Source organism: Lissotriton vulgaris, unplaced genomic scaffold (assembly GCF_964263255.1).
Source record: "Lissotriton vulgaris unplaced genomic scaffold, aLisVul1.2 SCAFFOLD_783, whole genome shotgun sequence".
Lineage (NCBI taxonomy): Eukaryota > Metazoa > Chordata > Amphibia > Caudata > Salamandridae > Lissotriton > Lissotriton vulgaris.
In genome coordinates, this window is record NW_028250878.1 from 657,573 (window position 1) to 677,909 (window position 20,337).

The 20,337-nt window shown below is 45.3% G+C and overlaps 1 protein-coding gene and 1 non-coding gene across 2 annotated transcripts in view; one reads left to right on the plus strand and one right to left on the minus strand.

Annotated features, from left to right (window-relative positions):
- Positions 1-20,337, minus strand: part of LOC147663092 (beta-microseminoprotein-like) — a 129,623-nt gene that overhangs the window by 59,255 nt on the left and 50,031 nt on the right. The window contains exon 3 of the mRNA XM_086950687.1: positions 1,688-1,790. Coding sequence (XP_086806813.1) covers positions 1,688-1,790 — 103 coding nt within the window. The remainder of the gene's footprint in view (positions 1-1,687; positions 1,791-20,337) is intronic.
- On the plus strand, positions 15,078-15,176 carry LOC147663093 (small nucleolar RNA U13). Its single transcript, XR_015305432.1, has one exon. It is a non-coding gene; the product is annotated as a small nucleolar RNA U13 (small nucleolar RNA).

The window sequence follows — 20,337 nt, forward strand, 5'->3', positions numbered from 1 at the left end:
TCAACCATAGAACATCTATAAGGAGATGGTTCCGAAAGCTGCAGAGGGGCTCAGATCATGCTAGGGCACCCTCTCACATAAAACCAAGCACTCTGCTTCCAGGATTGTCGAGGCCTACCATAGGAGTGACTTATAGGTGCATATGTGTCTATATATTTTTTTTTTTTTTTTTTTTTTTTTAATCTTTATTCGGTAAAAAATATCACCATAAAAGAATATTTTATACAATTATACATTACTTTGAGTTAAAAGAAGGGGAAATGAAGAACATTAGATGGAACCTAACACAATAAAATTCCCCTGTTAAAAAGGATAACACCTGCACCTTATACAGTAAGTTTGGGTAATTTTTGTGAGCCCCAAGCAAACATTCACATCAGTTCACTGTTGCATAAAGGTTGGATTGACTTAAAAAGCCGTGCTGATCTCACCATATCATCCCGCCAATAGGGGCCAGCTAACAGTTTGGCGGGAGAGGGTGTTGCTTCATCCTCCTAATACGAGTCAACCATAGAACATCTATAAGGAGATGGTTCCGAAAGCTGCAGAGGGGCTCAGATCATGCTAGGGCACCCTCTCACATAAAACCAAGCACTCTGCTTCCAGGATTGTCGAGGCCTACCATAGGAGTGACTTATAGGTGCATATGTGTCTATATATAAGGTAGATATAGGTATACTATATCTAAGTAAGGGCTGATTACACCACCTTACCCAGGCTGTGTGAACAGACATCTGGTGTCAGTTTGAAAGGCAATCCAGGGGTGGCACAATACATGCTGCAGCCCCTGGTAGGTCTAGGGTACACCTATGCCCTGGGTACCTATGGTACACTATACAGGGGCTCACAAGAGTGACCCAGTAACCAATCCGGTATGTACCTAAAGTACATGGAGTCCATTTAATAGAGAAAGCAGATAGTCTGGGGCCCTGAATAGCAGGGTTCCAGGCCAACTAAGTTGAAAACCAGCAAAACACCAGGAAAAAAGTTGGGGTAACCATTTAGTCAGATTCCACCTTCCTACAGTGCTCTTCAAATGTTCTAAATATTGTTTTATTAGGAACGCCCAGAATGAACAATTTATTTTTCACACAATTCTTTAAAAACTGCCAGCACTGAACATAATTAGCAATTCAAATGTTACTATTATGTATTATGTTTACGTAACCCTTTCAAAATTGCACTCAGTTACAATTGCAAACATGCTATTTGCAGCCTGGTCTCCCTAAAGTGTGAAAGTATCATCCACAGTGTGATCCGAAACGGGGGTGCGCCTTGCCCCTTGCAATCCACCTCCCCCCTTCACCGCCCCTTGAAACCACCTCCTAGCCCCAGGACATAACAGTGACAAAAGATACTACTGACGCCCGTCATAGAGTGCCTCACTGCCATTCTGCTTTTTACCTAACAGCCCATCACTCCTTTTAGAATGGTGCTCCTCTTGAACAGTGCTTGGTGCCCCTCTGAGGTCAGTTCATGCCCCCAGGGGGTGCCGCCACACCCTCCTCCGGTATAAAGACTTCTGCCTTAGAGGAACACATGGAGACTCATCCACTCATCTAATGTAGCGCGCTGGAAAAATGTAATCTACCACTATGAAGCATCGACAGCATTCCTCTGGACATCATGAAATAAATGCATACATGTTACTCTGCATTTTTTTGTTCTTGTTTTTCATAACACTTACAGGGAACAGCATTTTGTCTCTGATGAGGAACAGTAGCAACTCATGCATGTCTTCGTTCTAGTTCTTGAACCGAATGGACGCAACTTGCCTTCTATGAAGCAGCCTAGAAAACAAAGTAGGAATCAATATTCAGTCAATTCTGCCATCCAGTTAGCATATAGCCGGTCCTCTGATTTTGTCTGCTATGGTGCACTAGCATTCATAGACATTTGGATTGTTGTATGCTTTTAATGGCAATCTGTTCTTTTCTTGCATGCATGTGTTTTCGCGACATTTGTAAATGATTATTTATATGGAACAACATTCATAAACCAGATCAGCTTCCACTGTACATTTCAAGCAGCTGTTGCTAATGTGCACCTCAGTGAGACAAAGAAAAGATATAGAACATTTGGATGAATGCAGATACATCTCAGCTATAGGAGATAGTGGATTCTCTGTGCAAATTGTCCATTACACTGAAGTAATCTTGTGTATATCAGTAAATTTGCATTACTCTTGCTACACAACAAAATCCTGAAATAATGCTATTACGCCACATCATGTAATTACGAGCTGCTACTAGAAAAAAACTAGAGCAAGTGAACAGGAAGGTGCACAATCCGAATGCAATGCTGCACTTTTGTTGCTTGATCTTTTTTTAGGGCAAATCATGTCTATGCGTCCTGAATTGATACAAAGACACATATAAAGTATATCGCCAAATGCAGGTTTTGACTTTTGAGTAAGTATGTGCAATTACATATTAATTTTGCTTAATCAAGCAACAACAAAATGTCCACAAAGACCACTTTCAGAAAGTTCGCCTTGCTAATGCATGAATACCACTCACTGGACTTGTTAGATTGCATTAAGCTTCGGGGTCTTTTCCACAGTGGAGTATTATATCAACCTACTTACACTGCTTCATTAGTGAGTGCTGGTCCTCCAAATCATATGTTTTCATTTCTGGGCAAATGTATTCAGAACAAGGACAAGGTTCACGGCCATCTTCCAGAAGTGCAGGATTCAGAATTGAAGGAGCAGATACACTCTTGGATGCTGTGGACGATCTGAAAGGTTCTGGCATCTAATCTTGGCTAGCAGGGGGCTATAAACACTGCTTACCTCGGGCGCTACTTGGCTCGCCAGTCCATTGTCATTTGAACATTGGCGGCTGGTGAGATTTAAAAGTGGTGTGGCGAAAAAGAATTATTGTACTGCACTGCAGTGAGCTTGCATAGTGAGCGAGCCCAAATAACCTACGGAAGGTTCGGGCGGAGTTCTCCACTGAGAAAAGTTTGAAAAAGAGTGGACAAATGTTGCATTTTCAAGCAAATTTGAGAAAGCAGGAAGGTTAATAAAGCAATTGTTAATTGCCTTGCTATTTCCCTGTCAAGCAGCATCACACCCTTTACATCTCCTTTCTATGTTCATTGCCTTGCTATTTCCCTGTCAAACACCAGCACAACCTTGAATGTCTCTCTTCTATGTTCATTACCTTCCAGGTGTTTTAGTTAATTTTATAATTTGTATATGGTTTGCTGGTGTATAAGACTACTCAATAACTATTCCTGTTGTATATCTATAAGGATATTCTTTGTGTAAGCTTTACTAGTAACTAAGTATAAATCTACAATAACTATTGGTTCCTTGCACATAACTATGATATTACATAAAGTATAAATCTTTCTGGTGTATAGCTGTAGGATTACACGTTGTGCAACACTTCTTGATGCCTAAATGTGAGACTTGACTTTGTGTAAGTCTTAATGGTGTATATAATTATAATAATACAGGTTGTGTAGGAGTCTCTAATTTATCACTTTAGTATTAGACTTGATGTGCAACTTCTCGATTAAAAACCGTATAGCTAAACAGTTAATAAAACAAATCTTGATTTCGTATTTGCCAATATTATGAAAAGTAGGGTGCATGCTGTTGCATCAACTCTGCTTCTAAGAACTAAAGAAATGAGACGTGTAAATCTAGTGATATTAAATGCTTTGTGTTAACAAATTTGAGAAGCAAAGGGTTACTTCGGTTTTGACCCAGCACTGTGTAATAAGAGAGGGTAATTTAAAATCTATTCATGGATTTTGAACTTTTGACATTTGATAACTCATCCTAACAAGCATAGCCCAGCAGAATAGCAAAACACAGCAAAGCATATCATAACATTATTCAACGAAGCCCAACAAGATAACATACCACAACCCAGTATAGCACAATGTATCCTAAAATAACATAGGTAATGTGACACGTCACAACACATTACCATAACAAATGACTCGGCATAGCATAACAAAGCATGGTATAGTTTACTTAACTTAACATAGCACATCATAGCATAGCTTAAAGCAGCATAACAAAATGTCACATAATATACCACCTCAACATACCGCACAACTCAACAGAACACAACCCAACATAAGAGAAGCAGGCATCCGATTCAGCTTACACTTCCTGCTGTTTTAATCACAAGTAACTGCGAGGACGAAATGCAGGACACATCTTGTGTTTGCCCGGCCCTAAATTAATGTTGTGAAGTCATACAGTGTCAACTATGGGACATCAGTATTGACACAGTACACATCACCGTCGATGTTGGTTATAGACGATAACGTGTTTACAGCGAGTGGGGCAGCAGCAGCTTTTAAAGGGAGTTTGGGGAGAGTTGAAGTATCACCATGTGGCATGTGTGTGTTAACAAATAATAAAATGACAGCGTCAACATTAAGCTTACACTCATACCAAGACCAACAGCAGAATTTGAACATGAATGACCATAGAAATGTATGAATCCAATATATTTAATGCCCCCATTTTTTCCCTCAACATTAGCCACCCAGTTTATACAAATACACATACTTTGCTGTCAGAAACAGAGGAGAAATGTGTGCCTAAGTGCCTAACGTCCTGTTGGTGGAATTTTCTCACCTATGTCTTTCACAAAATAGTTTTGAAAAAGCCATTGAGCAAGACCAAATTCTGAGAATTCCCTTCCCATTTTTATCCATCTTCCATGCTTTCTCTCACAGTCTTTCTATCTTGAGCTTGTCAATTGCTTTTGAGGCATCTCACCCTCCATCCCTCCCTACTGCTCTGCTTGCTTCTCACTCCCTTTACCCCACCCATCATTCACCAAATCCACTCAGTGGGGCTGAGGCTCGAGCCCTGCTTCTTTCGTGTTCCCTCCTGCAAGCTGGCTGCCCAGGTGCCTTGATAATGCAACCTCATCATCCCGGCATGCCCTGCGACGAGCAGGGGAGTTATCATCTCTGAGGCATGTCATGAAAGAGAGACACTAATGAGACAGTTCCATCTCGCTCCGGGGAAGCCAAGTCAGTCTTGTGACCCCCTCTGCCCCAGAATGGGGAAGATAAAACACCAGAGAGATGTGTGCTGGAATATTTATTGTCCTATCCATCAGCCTTGACAGGTTATTAATTGGTACATCTGCTATCTGCCAGTGCTTCTCAACTCGGGAGTCCTGCAGTAAACAGGCACTGCTGTATAACGTGGCAGATAGGCAAACAAGAGACGCAAGGAGAAATTCTGCCAGAGGGACAGTCGCAGCCAGTGGAACATGGCAGTCACATGTAGGGGACTCGCGGGTAGGGGTCACTTGTGGGGGTATTTATTATTATTTTTTTTTAACTTACCTTACCGGGCCCTGAGTCCCGCACTGCCTCAGCTCCTGGCAGTGGTGGTGTCCCAACAGGAAAGCAGCCACAGGCAGCCTCCCTCCCCTCCCCTAAGCCAATCACAACTCTGCAATGGCAGTGTTGTGATTGGTGAGGCGCAGAGGAGAACACCCCAGCAGGGCCATTTTCTCTATGTAGGCTATAGGCTGCATGCAGCAGCCTACATAGAGAACAAGCATTGGCATAGCCAATAGGTCTTGCCTTTGGGACCTTATAAGTGTTTAGCCATGCAACAGTTGATGTTGTTGCACCAAGGATATTGTGCTGCATAAACAAACACTTATAAGGTCCCAAAGGACCTCAGGACACAAGCATTATAAAGAATTCCTACTGACTCAAACTAGTTCAAGGGTCCTGAAGGGAAAGCAGCTATGGCATTTGATTCCTGGACTAGACGGGGGAGTTTGCCCTATTAGCAGTGTTCTCAACAATTCAGATATGTTGAGTTTCAAATGTAATCCCACAACCTTCCTTGAGGTTTTCGCTGATGCCTGCACATACCAATGAATCATTTCAAAGTAACCCTGGGTGTAGTTTGCGATGTAGCGCTACGCGAAGCTATGCAAAGTGCACTTCGCACTACGCAAGCTACATGTAGCACTACGCGAACTGCGTAGTATCCTGTTCGCGTGGATTGCACAGTGCCGGATGCTTGTTCACACTGTGCAATCAATGAAAACGGCATCTTGCACAGTGTGAGATGTCTTTTACTGATGCTCAAGTAGATTTTTAATTGAGCGGCAGCTTTCTCAACGCGGACTGGTAGTTTCTCATCGCGAGCGGTCGGGAGCATACGCGACCACTCGCAATGAGAAACCTGACCTCCCTGCGTTGAGAAGCTTGCCGGGAAGTTTATTTTCCAGGCTCGCGATCAGCAACTTGATATTGCTGATCGCGAACGAGGAAAAAGTCTCGCCGGGATGCCATTTTGCTTGCTTGCGGTCGCCAACTTAACTTTGAGGACCGTGAGCAAGCAAAAAATGACCGCTACGCTATGCTGTGCGTGTTTGCACTGTGCTACGTGCAATTCGCGTAGTGCGAAGTAGCGCAAACTTCGCAAACTACGTGAGCGTAGCGTAGTGCTTTGCCCAGGGTATTTAAAAGTAGAAAGCTGTCCGCCGCTGATGGGATGACCTCGATAACTGACCGTAAATGCGTCACTCTGAGTCTAACGGTTCAACACAAATAAAACAACAAGAAGCGCTATTTTTACAATGAAGATGCTGGCCCTGATGCCTATGTATGAATGGAGGGGAAAGAAATGTTAAAGGAGGATGAAATGAGCAGTGATTGTTAAACCAATATCCTCCCCTTTTGAGAGACCGATGGTCGGGTTCGGAAACGTCATCAATGTGCACCCCAGGGGAGGAGAGTCTGCTATCTAAGCATGGGTAACGGGGCAGAAGGAGTGAAGAGGTGCTCCGGGTAGGGAGGGGTGCTGAAGGCAAGGGGTACAGAGAGGGGGCCCGGGCGATGGATGCACCAGGCCAATACCTACACATGCTCTGGGGGAGCTCACGGATCCTTCTTCTTCCTCGTTGGCTTCCCCCTCTTCCATGGCAGGGCTGCGAGCCTGACAGCGGAGCAGGCGGGTCTCGTCAGTGGTAAGAGCACTGACTGTAGCCAGCGCCGTGTGTGCTGCAGAGGTGGGGACAGGGAGAGGGAGATGCCCCCAACGGCTGAAAGGGAGCGAGTACTGGGAATTAAAATAGAAAGGGGTAGAGTTGTACTGAGAGTGGAAACAAGGGAATGAGGGTGAGAGATGGGTAGGGAGAGACGGAGTTAGGCAGTGAGATCAAAAACAGGAGGAGGACAGAATGGAAAGTGAAGGGCTAAGAAAACCCCAGAGAGTGGGAAGACGGAAGACAGGGACACAGGCAGGGAGCAAAGATAAGGGAAAGGTAAAAAGAACAAGCGTGCGGGCCTTGCGCTCAAAGTTTAAAAAAAACGTTTGACGAGAAGCAGCAGGGGGAGGGGAGAGAGGAGGGGGCCTGCGCCTGTTTCCCTTGCGGGAGCGAGCAGGAACCATCTGTTAATTACAAACAGATGGTTTGAAAGTGCACGCGTTGGCATTCAAAGCAATGCAATGCATGCACGTTTTTGACTGCAAAACAGAATCGATTTCTAAAGTTCTTTTTCCTCTGCAGCACATGCGCGCTGCGTAGGAGAGACCGAAAAAGGGAAGTGCGCATGGCTGAGTTGGTCGGCCCAGGGGCCGACCAAACAGTCAGTTCCCACAACAGTGGGCAAGCCACTCCCCCCTGCCCTCGAGAAGGACTGCCCACCCACCCGCCCCCAACCAGGCACTTCTTTTTTTCTTGCAGTGCGAGAAGCAGAAACATAAAAATGGTAGTTTTACTTTTTTATGGTTCTGCTTCTTGCACTGCAAGAAAGCAGTGGGGCGATGCCCCCATGCCACTATGGAGGAGCCGCCTCTGCATTTGAACACCGAGACACTGGCCCAGGAGTTGAACATCAACGTGCCTGCCATTGTCTCTCCAGTCTGGGCCCATGGACGTTGTTTAGAGTTTGGTGGAGCCGGAGCACTGTTGGGAAATGTCAGTGCACCAGCCCCAAGAAACGCATAGCTCACCTGCCCTAGTTGGGGGAAACACTGGTTTCCTGATGCCAGAAGAACCACAACTCGCTCGCTGTTGGAAAGTTCGGACCTGTGAGGTTGTCTAATTTAGAATTGTGGACTTGCGCTTTTTAGAGCAGTGTGGCCATCACTACATTTCCTTCCTCTAGAAGTCTAGGTGCAACATGAGAGTCTAGGGCAGGGAAACCACTCAGTGACTCCCATCCACAGGCAGAAAACTCCCTGCACATCTGGCTCAAAGGTTTTATTTGTTCACATTAGTGAATTACTACTTTTGGGAGTTTGTTCTTGAAAAAGCAGAACAAAATCTGAGGGGGCCGGCTAACATGGCTAACAAAAAAACTACTAATGAGAAGTACATTCATTATTGTCCTCTAGTTATGACTGCATTGTGGAGCGAATTTTACTACCACATTGCATGGATACTGAGATAGCAAAATAAAGTTGACTAGAAACATAGTACTTCCTCTCTTTGGTAAGTTATTACTTCCCCCTTTTAAAAGAGCACTGTGCCACATAAACAATGAAGGAGGCAACTCAAAGGGAGATTCCTAAGGGTGTGCAGAGAAATCTATCTATTTGTGTCCATTGGCGGTTTTCTTCAGACTGTGAGCTATCCTCTGAGTGGATGGATTCTAGAATTTGTCAGCTTAACCCATCCATAGATTTGCTTGGAATAAAACATTAGCAAAGCTTTACCACTTTCAATGGAGTCACCAACCTATTAACAGATCGACAGAGGAGAACAAGATCCTTGAGGCAAGGAAATCTTTAGGATAGTCAGCTCCTTTATCAAGCCAGCGGAGCTTGAAAGCACGATACAGCCATCCCCCTCATTGTGTATAAAGCTATCAGATTTTTTTTAAAGTAAAATCTTGAAAGTCTATAACACCCTCACAACGGTGATGGAGACAGGTAAAACAGAAGGAGTGGGAATCCGAAATACCAAAGATACTTTCTTGAAATTTCTCCCTATCTTCCAACAGGAATGCCTGGCAGGGATCCTGAGATGTAAGTCAGGGTCCTCGGAGGATCCGTGCCCGCCTAAATTGTACAGGGCTCTGGCTCACCTGATGAATCCCGCTCTGAATCATATATGGAACACCTCACTATCCATGGGCATTTTCCCTGATGTATGGAGACATGCGTTGTTATTACCCCTTATGAAAAATCCCAATGTGGATCCGGGAGAGCTTAACAACTAGCGCCCGATCTCACTACTGCCAGCACCAGCAAAGATGTCGGAAAGGATGGTACAGAGCCAGCAGGCTAATTTTATTGAAGGGCATGACATTTTGCATGACCCGCAGTACGGTTTTTGGTCCGCTTTTAGTACTGAGACTGCGCTGTTGGAGGTTGCAGAGTCAGTAAGAAAGACTGTGGACGCAGGAGCATCAGCAATGCTTGTGCTTTTGCACCTGTCAGCTGCATTCAACACTGTTAGATGGACTCACATTGATGGCTCTGGGAGGAATGGTCCTCACCTGGCTGAAGTCCTATCTTAAAAATTCGTATGCAGAGGATCGCTCTCCAGCCCTTTCAGTCGGAACCTAAGCCACTGTGGTGTGGCGTACCGCAGGGTTCGGCCATGAGCCTGCTGCTCTTCAATACTTATCTGGCTGCCCTGTTTTTGCTCATAGCAAATTGGGAAGTGAAGGCAATATCATACGCAGACGACACACAGCTGGTGTTTTCCTTCAAGGATCATTCTGCTGACTCCTTCACTAGGTTTAAGGGATGTTTGAAGGACATCTCCTGCTGGATGAATAACAATAAACTTAAGCTTAATGCAGAGAAGACAGAGGTGTTGTTCTTTGGCAAGGCATCTCCTTCGGCAGCCGGAGTTTGGTGGCCAGCAGAAATGGGCCTGTCACCTATACCAGCAATCACAGCCAAAAACGTGGACGTAAAATGGGAAGCGGATCTTTAATTCGCAACACAAGTACGGCATGTTGCCGCCTCATGCTTCGGTAAGTTGAGAAGCTTTAGGAAATTTCTACATTTACTACTTGAGGAGTGTTGTAGAGTCATTGTCCGTGCCACAGTGACATCTTGGCTGGACAAATTGTCTATACTTGGGATTACCCGCTTATCTAATTAAGATATTACACATGGTACAACATACATCTGCGATATTGATTAGGCGAGTTCCCTAAAAGCACCACATCTCTCCCCATATAAGACAGCTCCACTGGCTGCCACTTGCGAAAAAGATCGAGTACAAGGCCTTGACCATGGCCTTTGGGCGCTGCATGGCAGATGTCCTAGCTACCATAAAAACAGGTTATGCCTCTACCATAAAAAATGATCATTGAGGTCCAACTCTCAGAACTTGATCTGTGAACCTCACTATGCTAAGTAACGCATTAGGGGCAGATCCTTCACGGTGGTGGCGGTCAGTCTGTAGAATTCCCTGCCGACTAATATGAGCCTGATCCAATCTGAACTTGTATTCAGAAACACCTTGAAGACCTGGCTTTTTAGCCACAGCTAGAACTTTTGGTTATGCACCTCTCATGCCTGCCCATTATAGCGCCGGGACACCTCTGTTTGAGGTAGCTGTCTTGCTCTATAAATGTTGTTATCATTATTATTATTATCATTGTATGCTGGGAACTTATACATATGGTGGATGGTCCTCTTCCAGGAGAGTGGAGGCAATACCCTCCATTGACCTCACCAGAGAATGGGTCATCTGCCCTACTCTAAATTAGGCCTCAGGTGTGGTCTTGCATGTCACCATGCTGTTGTGACTTGAAAAAGAAAGATACCTACCTGCCTGTTTAGGAGCTGGACTGCACCTGTCAGGAGGCCAGGAAGAGGTAATGATTCTCATGATGTCAGCTTGATGGATGGAGCTTGCTCTGAAGTCAAGAGCCTGCCAGATTCCCAATATCAAGGAGTAAGGAAGAACATAATCTGGGTTTAAGAGCTACTCCAGCTATTTCATACATCAAGAAGGGATAGCATTCCACATTGCTCTTTGGATGAGAAAATCAAGACTTATACCACTAAACCATGAACTGGGGGGAAAAGTCTATTTAAATACTTAGATGAAAGATTTTCCTGCAGCCATCTGGGTACAATTATTATTTTCCTTGAGGCATTTATGACTCCAACTGAAACTTCGATATGTATGATGCTGTGAATGTGTATGCGTGCATAAGTCCATTCATGCTTGCATAATATGGCATGCAGTGGCTGGTGACATTTGAAAGTGGTGGGTGGAAAAGTTTGGGAAGTGTGAAATGCGGCGAGCGAGCATAGTGAGCAAGCCTGCCTGTCATAAGGGGACTCTTGGCGGTTCTCCCACCGAGCAAATTTTGAAAAAATCGTTGGAAAATGGTGCATTTTCAAGCACAATTGAAAAAGTAAGGTTAAAAGGCAATTCTGAAATTGTAGTTATGAAATCAATGAAGAGATTTCATATGATAATGATGTAGGTAGCTGCTTATTCAGTATAACCAGAGCACTTCATAACAGACTTTGAGATAACAATGCTGAGAACCTCACAGATTATCAAACTTATTTACATTACTTTACAAATGAAATCTACTGAGGAAATACAAGTTATTGTGATTTGTCGGACTGGACACGATGAGATAGCAAGGAATACACATTAAAAGGCAGTGCGGAACCCTACTAGGCACCTTACGTCTAATTCAGGGGATGTACTGGAATAGGCCAGTCGAGGTGCTGCATTGTGCTATTTAAATTCACTGGTTACATTTATTTTATTATTTTGATTTTTAGCAGTGACATTCCTTGGCGCTTTTTAAGTACGACAACTGATCCCAGCACTGTACCTGGCTGTTTGCTCTTGGTGCTATATTGGTGGTACCGTATTAAGTCTAGGGCTGCTACTGTCGCTGCATTGAGTGCTGTTTTAACGCAGTAGTTGGTCTTTGCATTATATTGGGAGCTGATTTAATGCATTGCCTGCTCTTGGCGCTGTGCTGTGTACTGTTTTAAGACTGCAGTTACTCTGGGTGCTACACAGAGCACTCTTTTGAGCCAATGGTTGTGATTTGTGCTGCATGAGGTGCTGTATAATTCAGTGGCTGTTGTTGGCTCCTTCTCTAATACTGATTCAGCAGAAAGACCTGATCAGGTGTCACGAAACCTACACGCAGATGTTAATTGCTTGTGACTTCCTTTTGCATAGTACGCCTCTGCCCCACTCTTCAGTGTAACAGTGCTCTAGTGTTGTGCAATTTTTAAATAATACATTTATATTTTGTTTACATGATTTTAAATGGTTTGCGGGCACACGTACAAAGGAAACATTTTGTAAGTTTGTATTTGCAACTCGTAATAAGGAACTCACAAATTGCGCTGAACAAAAGTGTCTCAGACACTATTTGCGATTCCTAATGGGGTTGCAATTGACCTGTCTCATCGATTTTCATGAGGCCGGTCGCAAATTGTGATCCATTGGGAAAGTCCTGTAATGAGAAGAATGGTGGGGTCAGCAGACCACCATGTCTGTGATTGCTTTTTAAATGAAGCCATTTTTTTTAAAATTCAGCCCATTTTCATTGAAGGAAAATAGGATGCATTAAAAAAAGAAATATGAAAAGATTCCTTTTAATTTTTTTAAGAGTAGGCAGAGGTCAGTGAGACCACTTCCAGCTCTTAAACAAGCATTGGCATAGCCAATAGGTCTCGCCTTTGGGACCTTATATGTGTGTTGCCAGAGCTATTGGCTTTGTTAATGTGTTTAAGCTATGTTGTAGAGCACTTGTGACTGCCTGTTTAGTAGTAAAATATTGCAATAGTTGGTGGTTAGAGGGGCTCCTACAGCTTTGATCCTCAGTGTCACTACACCTGCTGCACCATCCAAATAAAGCCTCTTTCAACTGCAAGGTAACTGCAATTTGACTGCCCGTTTAGTAGTAAAATATAGCAACATTGGGTGTTTAGAGAAGTTCTGACAACTTTTTGGCCCAGAGCCATTGCACCTTCTGAACCATTCAAATATATATAAATAAAACAAATGTGATTATTACCCTGTTTAACAGTACATCATTTATTAACCTGAGAAAGATGAAAGGTGGGGATAGCCCACCAGATTTTGAACTTGCTTTCTGAATGAGGAAGAGGGAGAAAGAGGAAGGGACATGCCATTGAAAGAGAGGGAGAGATAAACTGGAGTATGCTTCAACAGAGAATTCTAGAATTTGCAAGAATTAGTAATAATCAGCAGAGACAAAAGACACAGAAAATAACATTCTGAAGTACGAACTTGATCTTGACAATCACTCAACTTTTCATTGATCAGGATCCCTTTCAGGGCCTGTGACTACATGCTTGCTGAAAACATATTTTAATCAAGGATGCCCCGCATTTCTACACTCATGTGAAGAATCTCATTCTGTGCACAATGATTTAGCAGTCACTGGAGGCGCACCTGAGGAATCGCATAACTAGCTCTGTGTGATTGCAGTCTGCAACACACAGTGCTTAGCAGTCTACGCAGAACTCGTCTGTTTTTAACAGCGTGTGGTCAATTGCAAAAGATTTGTTATTCTTCTGCAAAAGGAGAAGGGGCTGCTGCGGAGCTGACACAAAGAATGCATGCACAGCAGGCAAAGATGTCCCAATGATATTACATTGATGGGTATAGACAGGACTTTGGACTGCGCTGGCTTGTATTCTATTTTGTCCTTTGTCATCCAAATTCACTCTTTTGAGACTAATAAAAGTGGCAGCCGAATGATGTGCTACCGCAACAGTGTAGCCTACCTCCTTGACAACTTGGCCTTAAAGAAAAGCATCAGCGAGGCTTGGTAAAGGTTTGCACAACATGCAAAGACAAATAACATACCGCAACAGAGCTTGAAGTGGAGCAACTGAAAGAAACAAGTACAGCACAAATGTGAAAGTGACCGCAAGACAGGCAAATGCAAACAAGTGCGGCCACGCTAATTAGAAACAGATGGCTCTGCGTGCCGCTGCTCGCTCCCACAAGGTGGATGCGTAGGAGTCAACATTTTGAGAAAAAGGTGGGACGTGTACCAGCTCTTGGCCCATTGCCTGCTTTTTTTTCTGACAGAGAAACGCAAAGGCCAATACAATTACTCCAAAAAAAAGCCAAACGCACATGTTTCAGAAAAGTGCAGACCGATTCCAAGAGGTCATCTCCTAGAGCAGCACATGCGCGCTGCACTAGGCTCGACCTAAAAACTTTGGCCCTCACATTCACAAAGGGGAAGGGGTCCCTTGGAGACCACTACTTGTTTGCAAATGGGTTACCGTCTCCTTCACGGAGTCAGTAAAACATTAATGTTTTGCTACTGCATTCTGGTCACAAAACATTCAAACATGCGCCTGCAACTCGCAAGCAAGGGTGTTCTTGAATTGCTCGATTAAAATATGACACCCTTTACTTCTATGACATCTGACATTTTATTTTATCGCCCATTGCATGTATAGATTTCTAGTCAGTGTCTGTCTAGCGTGCCCGTCTTTTCTTTTCATGAACGTTGGTTAAAAATCAAAAGTGCTGATAACATGATGCTGCACTTCTATTGCTGCAACGATTTTCTCATTTACAACTGTTTAGTGACTGTTAATAATCACAGTTATAACAGATTTAAAGTTGTATATTTTGGAATTGCTTCCGATCAGAGTAGCATTTTGGCATACTCAATGATGGGGCAGAAACAATGTCTGTTTTCATTAAATGTTTAAAGTCAAGTGTTCATTTATATTCAAAGTTCATCTCATAAATGCACCTTCTTCCCCTGCAACCCTTGTTTTCTATTCATAAATGCTGCCATTTCATGACTTCCGCAAGAGATTACAATGTAGTCCGTTCTCTATGTTGTAAAACTAAATAGAACATATGGTGGGCGGTCCTTTTAAGGGATGAAACTACAAACCGGGACACGGATTGGCTACACTGCTGCATATAAATTAGTATAATAATACGACTTTTGCTGTACTGGACTCTCTTTTCTTAAAAAACATCATAGGTAACTTGTGATTAGTTTCGAATGTGACCCTGGCAGATGTAGACAGACACCACCGCCACGACATTCTCACCCTCACATTCATGAGAGAATCACATGCTCTGGTGTTCCTCCGATAACCTTCACTTCTGATCCTTCTGGTTCTTGCAAGTGATGAGTGGGTTTTCACGCTTGTGCGTGACGTGTGCCATCCCATCCTTGTTACGACAGGGCACATTACCTCTCTGAGTTAGAACTAGTGGTCCTTTGGAACAGTTACATTAAAATTGTTAAAGATAGAATAAATGATTCTAAATAGTTTACTCTGGTTTTTAGGAAAGTTTTAACAACAAAGATAAAATGAAATTGCATATGTGATCACACAACTGGGTGAAGATTAACACATTTTACATTAGCCATGCACGTTGTCACAGAAGGTATGTCATATAGGAGCTGACAATGGCATCAAGTGCATTATTTGTATTGTGGACTAAATGCATATTTATGCTCCACTGAAGGTAAAGATGTAGAGGCACATAAACTCACGGTGGTGTTATAACAATACGTTTGTGTGGTACATAATTTGCCTGGTATAATCATAGACTGGATATGAAACAAGCATTAAAAATGCAATAGGTCTCGCTTTTCATTAAGTTAAAGCCATTTGCTATGCTATACAATACCATTAGCAAAGCAAATGGCTTTAACTTAATCAAAGGCGAGACCTATTGCATTTTCAATGCTTGTTTTTCTAGTTAGCTTTCTGACATACGATATTAGTGTTTCAACAAACTGTGGTTGTCATGAAGGTGGCACACTACATAGATACGAAACCCTGACCCAGAATCAGGTCGTCTACGAATGATTTAGCACCGGGTGCCCCACGAACATGCGGTGCACTAAGGGCGATGGAGGCGGCTCCCTTCCGTCCGCGCTCTGGTCCCCAAGCGAGCGGCTCTATGCACCGGCCCCCCCTGAGAGAGGCCGGCTATCCCAGGCCAACCGAGGCTCCACGGCACTGCGGTATCGTTACGGTTTAGGGGGGATTCTGATTTAGAGGCGTTCAGTCATAATCCCACAGATGGTAGCATCGCCCCATTGGCTCCTCAGCCAAGCACATACACCAAATGTCTGAACCTGCGGTTCCTCTCGTACTGAGCAGGATTACTATTGCAACAACACATCATCAGTAGGGTAAAACTAACCTGTCTCACGACTACATAGATACAGACCTAATGTGTTCACAGATAACATGTGATGGTCTCCTGAAAATCTTGAATACATCTGGCCCTGTGGCCGACCATTCGCTACACATGAAACATTAACACCATTGGCACACACATTGCGTTCATTTTTTACATGGATTAAACCAAAATGAGGCTTTATAATCTGTTTGACAGTTGCACGATATTCTTTAATAAGAAATACAATCACATCATGTATCTCTAAACTGCCATAGCAGTGCACCTGAAAAATGTTTGTTATTAGAGAGAAAATGGCTAAAGTATTCGCCAGCCCTGGAGTTTGTGTTATGAACTACAGCTGATTCTGTCTTCAGAAATTGTTGCAGTATTAGAGACTCACAAGGCTCAGTGGGTTTCTCAACCCGCCTGGAAGCACAGCAGGGTAAAGGTCAGCCAGCATGCATTAAGCATCACTGGTAACACCTTGGGCCCCAGCCCCCGAAGAAGCTAAGCAAAGACGGCAAAATTACAGCCGCTGAATCGTCCAGGCAGGAATGAGTGGGAGGCCTTTTCGAGTTGTAAGGCCATGGGGGAGGAGGACTGCTGCCTTTTTAGACACAGCTCCAACGAGCCTTACTGCGAAGCACGCCCTTGTGAAGGAAGAAGGGAGGGCCATTGAGATCCAGTATAGGGATATACCATGGTAGTGGGGCAGATCTATGGGCTGGCCGCCACCAGTGATTATAGTGAGGAAGCCGCACCCACATTCTCCACCTGGCCCATCACATACAAAGTGTTTTACCAACCATAATCCAGGTTAAATCCTTATCCCTAAGAACTGGACTGTGTACATCTTCACTTTTATATAATGCAAACAATACCTTTTCTGCAACGTTTGCTCCATTACTGGCGTGATATGTTTGTTGTTCAACAGGATGATGTAAACAGAATTACCTGATCCAACTATTTCTGTCCCCTGTTCTTAAAACTCCTCAAAAGCAGAGGGTGGTTTTACTCAGCACCTCCAGGCATGCACTGAACTAGGCTTGTGAGTGAGATCAGCAGGTCAGCCCTCAGCCCCACCCCACACGACTCCTGGCCAATCTACATGCTGCTCCCTTGCTGTTTATGTTAGAAACCAGCATCGGAGCAGCTCGAGGATTGACAAGGTCAGGCACTGGCAGTACTTTAAAGGAGATTTGGGGGCCATGGCGACAATCCCCCGGGTTCCATCCATTGTGCTTGTAGGCAAGGGTTGAAGTGCGCATGTCGGATGGGCAGAGCAAGGCACCCGTCCAACCAGATATACCACTTCATCCCAAGGAGGCCCAGAAGCTGACCTGTCAATCAGCCCCCATGTACACCAGCCTAAATCCCTTTAAATTCAAATTTGTTTTATTGGTTTCAAGTGCAACAGTAGACAATACATTGCAAAGGGGGCTTAGTAGGCATAGAAGGCAATCAAAGCAAAGAAACATGCAGTATCCAGTAAGCATATGTTTGGTCAATTGCACTTGGTAAAATAATGACGTGGTGCTGAAAGTGCAGATGCTCCTTGCAATGCAGCAATGAAATTGTGCGAAGAAAAGCCCCAACTGTAACCCCCCCGCTCCCCCAACCTCCCCCCTGTTCCCACCCCACCCAGTGTGCCGAACATGTGGGACAAACAGAGCCCCAAATGTATAGTGGATGATACAATCACTCAGATGAACATAAGGAGTCATTTGCATTCGCGGTGAGTCGTAGAATGCGCAGGTACTTAGGGCACGTGATCTCATTGAACCCCTTGGACAGAAGGGAGAGTAACAGAAGCCACACTTTCTGATAAGCAGCCGTGGATTGTGTAAGCGTGGCGTGAATGCGCTCCATGCCCAGGGTAAACCATATTTTATGTAACCAACCCGTGTGAGTAGGTCTGGTGCTGGAGCCCCATAGGTATAGGACATGTTGTGTTGCAGTCTGCATGGCAACCCCCATCTGGCGACCTCTAAGAGATTTCAGGGGAAAGGTGAGTGCGTTGGGTAAGCCCAAAATGGTGTATGCTGGGAATCTGGGGAATTCCGTGTCGAATGTGGAGTCGATGTCGTCTAGGATGGCCTTCCAATAGTCTTGGACTTCACGGCAGTCCCAGAGGAGGTGAGTCAGAGTGCCCCTTTTCCCGCAGCCCCTCCAACATAGCGCGCTTCGTGTGGGGTTACCCTTATTGAGCCGGACCGGCGTGAGGTGCCAAAATATGGGGAAGCTGTGTTGCGAGTGGTGTGGGCGGCTCTATAGTAGACAAAACGCCATTCCTTGGGTGATAAGGCCCTCCCCAGTTCTGCCTCCCATCGCTTTTGGCCTGCTGACTTGCCCGGTGGGGGAGTGGGTGTAAGCATTTTGTAAAGGTCCGTAATGAGATGCCTGTCCGAATCCTTCGTCACTAGCCATTTCTCGAAGGCCGTCATGGGCCTGCCAACCAAGGGGGTGACGTCAGGGTGGGTAAGCCAATGCCGGAGCTGGAAGTATTGAAATAAACGAGGGGAAACAACATCATAGCTTTGGATTATGTCTTTAAGAGGGAGGAAACCCTGCAGGTCGAAGAGGTGGCCAGTAGAGAAGCTACTAATGCCTCTCCATTGCGGGAAATCCCTAGGAGCGTTGCCCGGTGGAAACGCTGGATTGTCCAGAACAGGCGTAAGGGGAGAGGGGAAGGTAGTGAGTCCCCTTTTGACCGTGACCGCACTCCAGACCTGCATGACAGTGCGAGTGATGGGAGACCGTAGGAGATAGCGTGGCCTGTTCTGTCTGGGAAGGAACGGGATCTTCCAGAGGGAGGTACCAGCCATTGCCCTGTCCTGGAATAACCAGCGCTTCTCGGACTCCGGCCTTAACCACTCCGCTAAATATCGGAGTTCCGCAGCCCGGAAATATTGCAGAAGATTGGGGATACCCAGACCCCCCTTGTCCGCGTTCAGATAGGCTAGGTGTTTATGTAGGCACGCCCGTTTGCCCTCCCAAATGAACTGATGGATGGCGGTCTGTAGGGCCTGGATGGCGCCCGCGGGGGGGAGCACCGGGAGAGTCTGGATAAAATACAGAATCTTAGGCAGGGCCGACATTTTGACCGCTGCGACGCGACCCAGTAGGGAGAGTGGCTGTTTGGCCCATCGTGCAAGGTCGGACCGGATCCGGGAGGAAAGGTCTGTATAGTTGAGAGTCAGCGTGGAGTCCGTGGAAGCTGTGAGCGTGACACCCAGGTAGGGGAGGTGTGCTGCCGATGAGACTCCTCCTCTGTAAGCAGGTGGAGGGGCGTGCGTTTGGACGTTCTTGCCCAAGGGTAATATGAGGGATTTCCCTTTATTGATTTTGAAGCCGGAGATGGCTCCAAAGGATTCTCGCTCTGTCAGAAAGGCGGGGACGGAGCAGTACGGGCGATCCAGAGCAGCGATGATATCATCGGCATAAAGGCCTATCACATGGGGCTCCTGACCAAAGGTCATGCCTCGAATGTTAGGGTTGTCACGGATCTTTTGCGCTAGAGGCTCTACGTAAAGGGCGAATAGAAGGGGTGAAAGGGGGCACCCTTGCCTCGTGCCCCGCTGAATCTCAAAAGGGTCAGAGCGCAAGCCTCCCATGCGGACACGAGCTTGGGGGCGGTGGTAGCAGCTCGCAATCCAGGCCTGAAACCGATCCCCCACCCGAAAGCGCCGCAGGACTTGCTGGAGGTAGTTCCAGTCTACCCGATCAAAAGCCTTCTCCGCGTCAATAGCCAACAGCGCAGAGTCTGAGTTCTGGAAGTGGGCTTTATCAATCAGGTGTAATATATGTTTAGTGTTGTCGCTGCATTGGCGATTTGGGACGAAGCCGGATTGATCAGGCTCCAGGATTCCGGGCAGACACGGGCCAAGGCGCGCAGCTAAGATCCCTGTAAAGATCTTCAGGTCCAGATTAAGGAGGGATATGGGACGGAACGCGGAGCAGCATGAGGGTTTTTTGCCTGGTTTGGGTAGCACAATAATCTCGGCCGCCAACATGTCTGGAGGAATGGAACTCGGGCCCTCGAAGTAGTCGAAAAGCCGGGTTAGGACCGGAGCCAACAGCTGGCTAAAGGTTTTATAAAACCCGGCTGAGAATCCGTCAGGTCTTGGGGATTTAAGAGGGCAGAGATGAGAGATAGCAGCAAGGACTTCATCTAGGCGGATAGGGGCGTCCAAGGAATCTACATTGTCCTGAGGCAGCTCCGTTACAT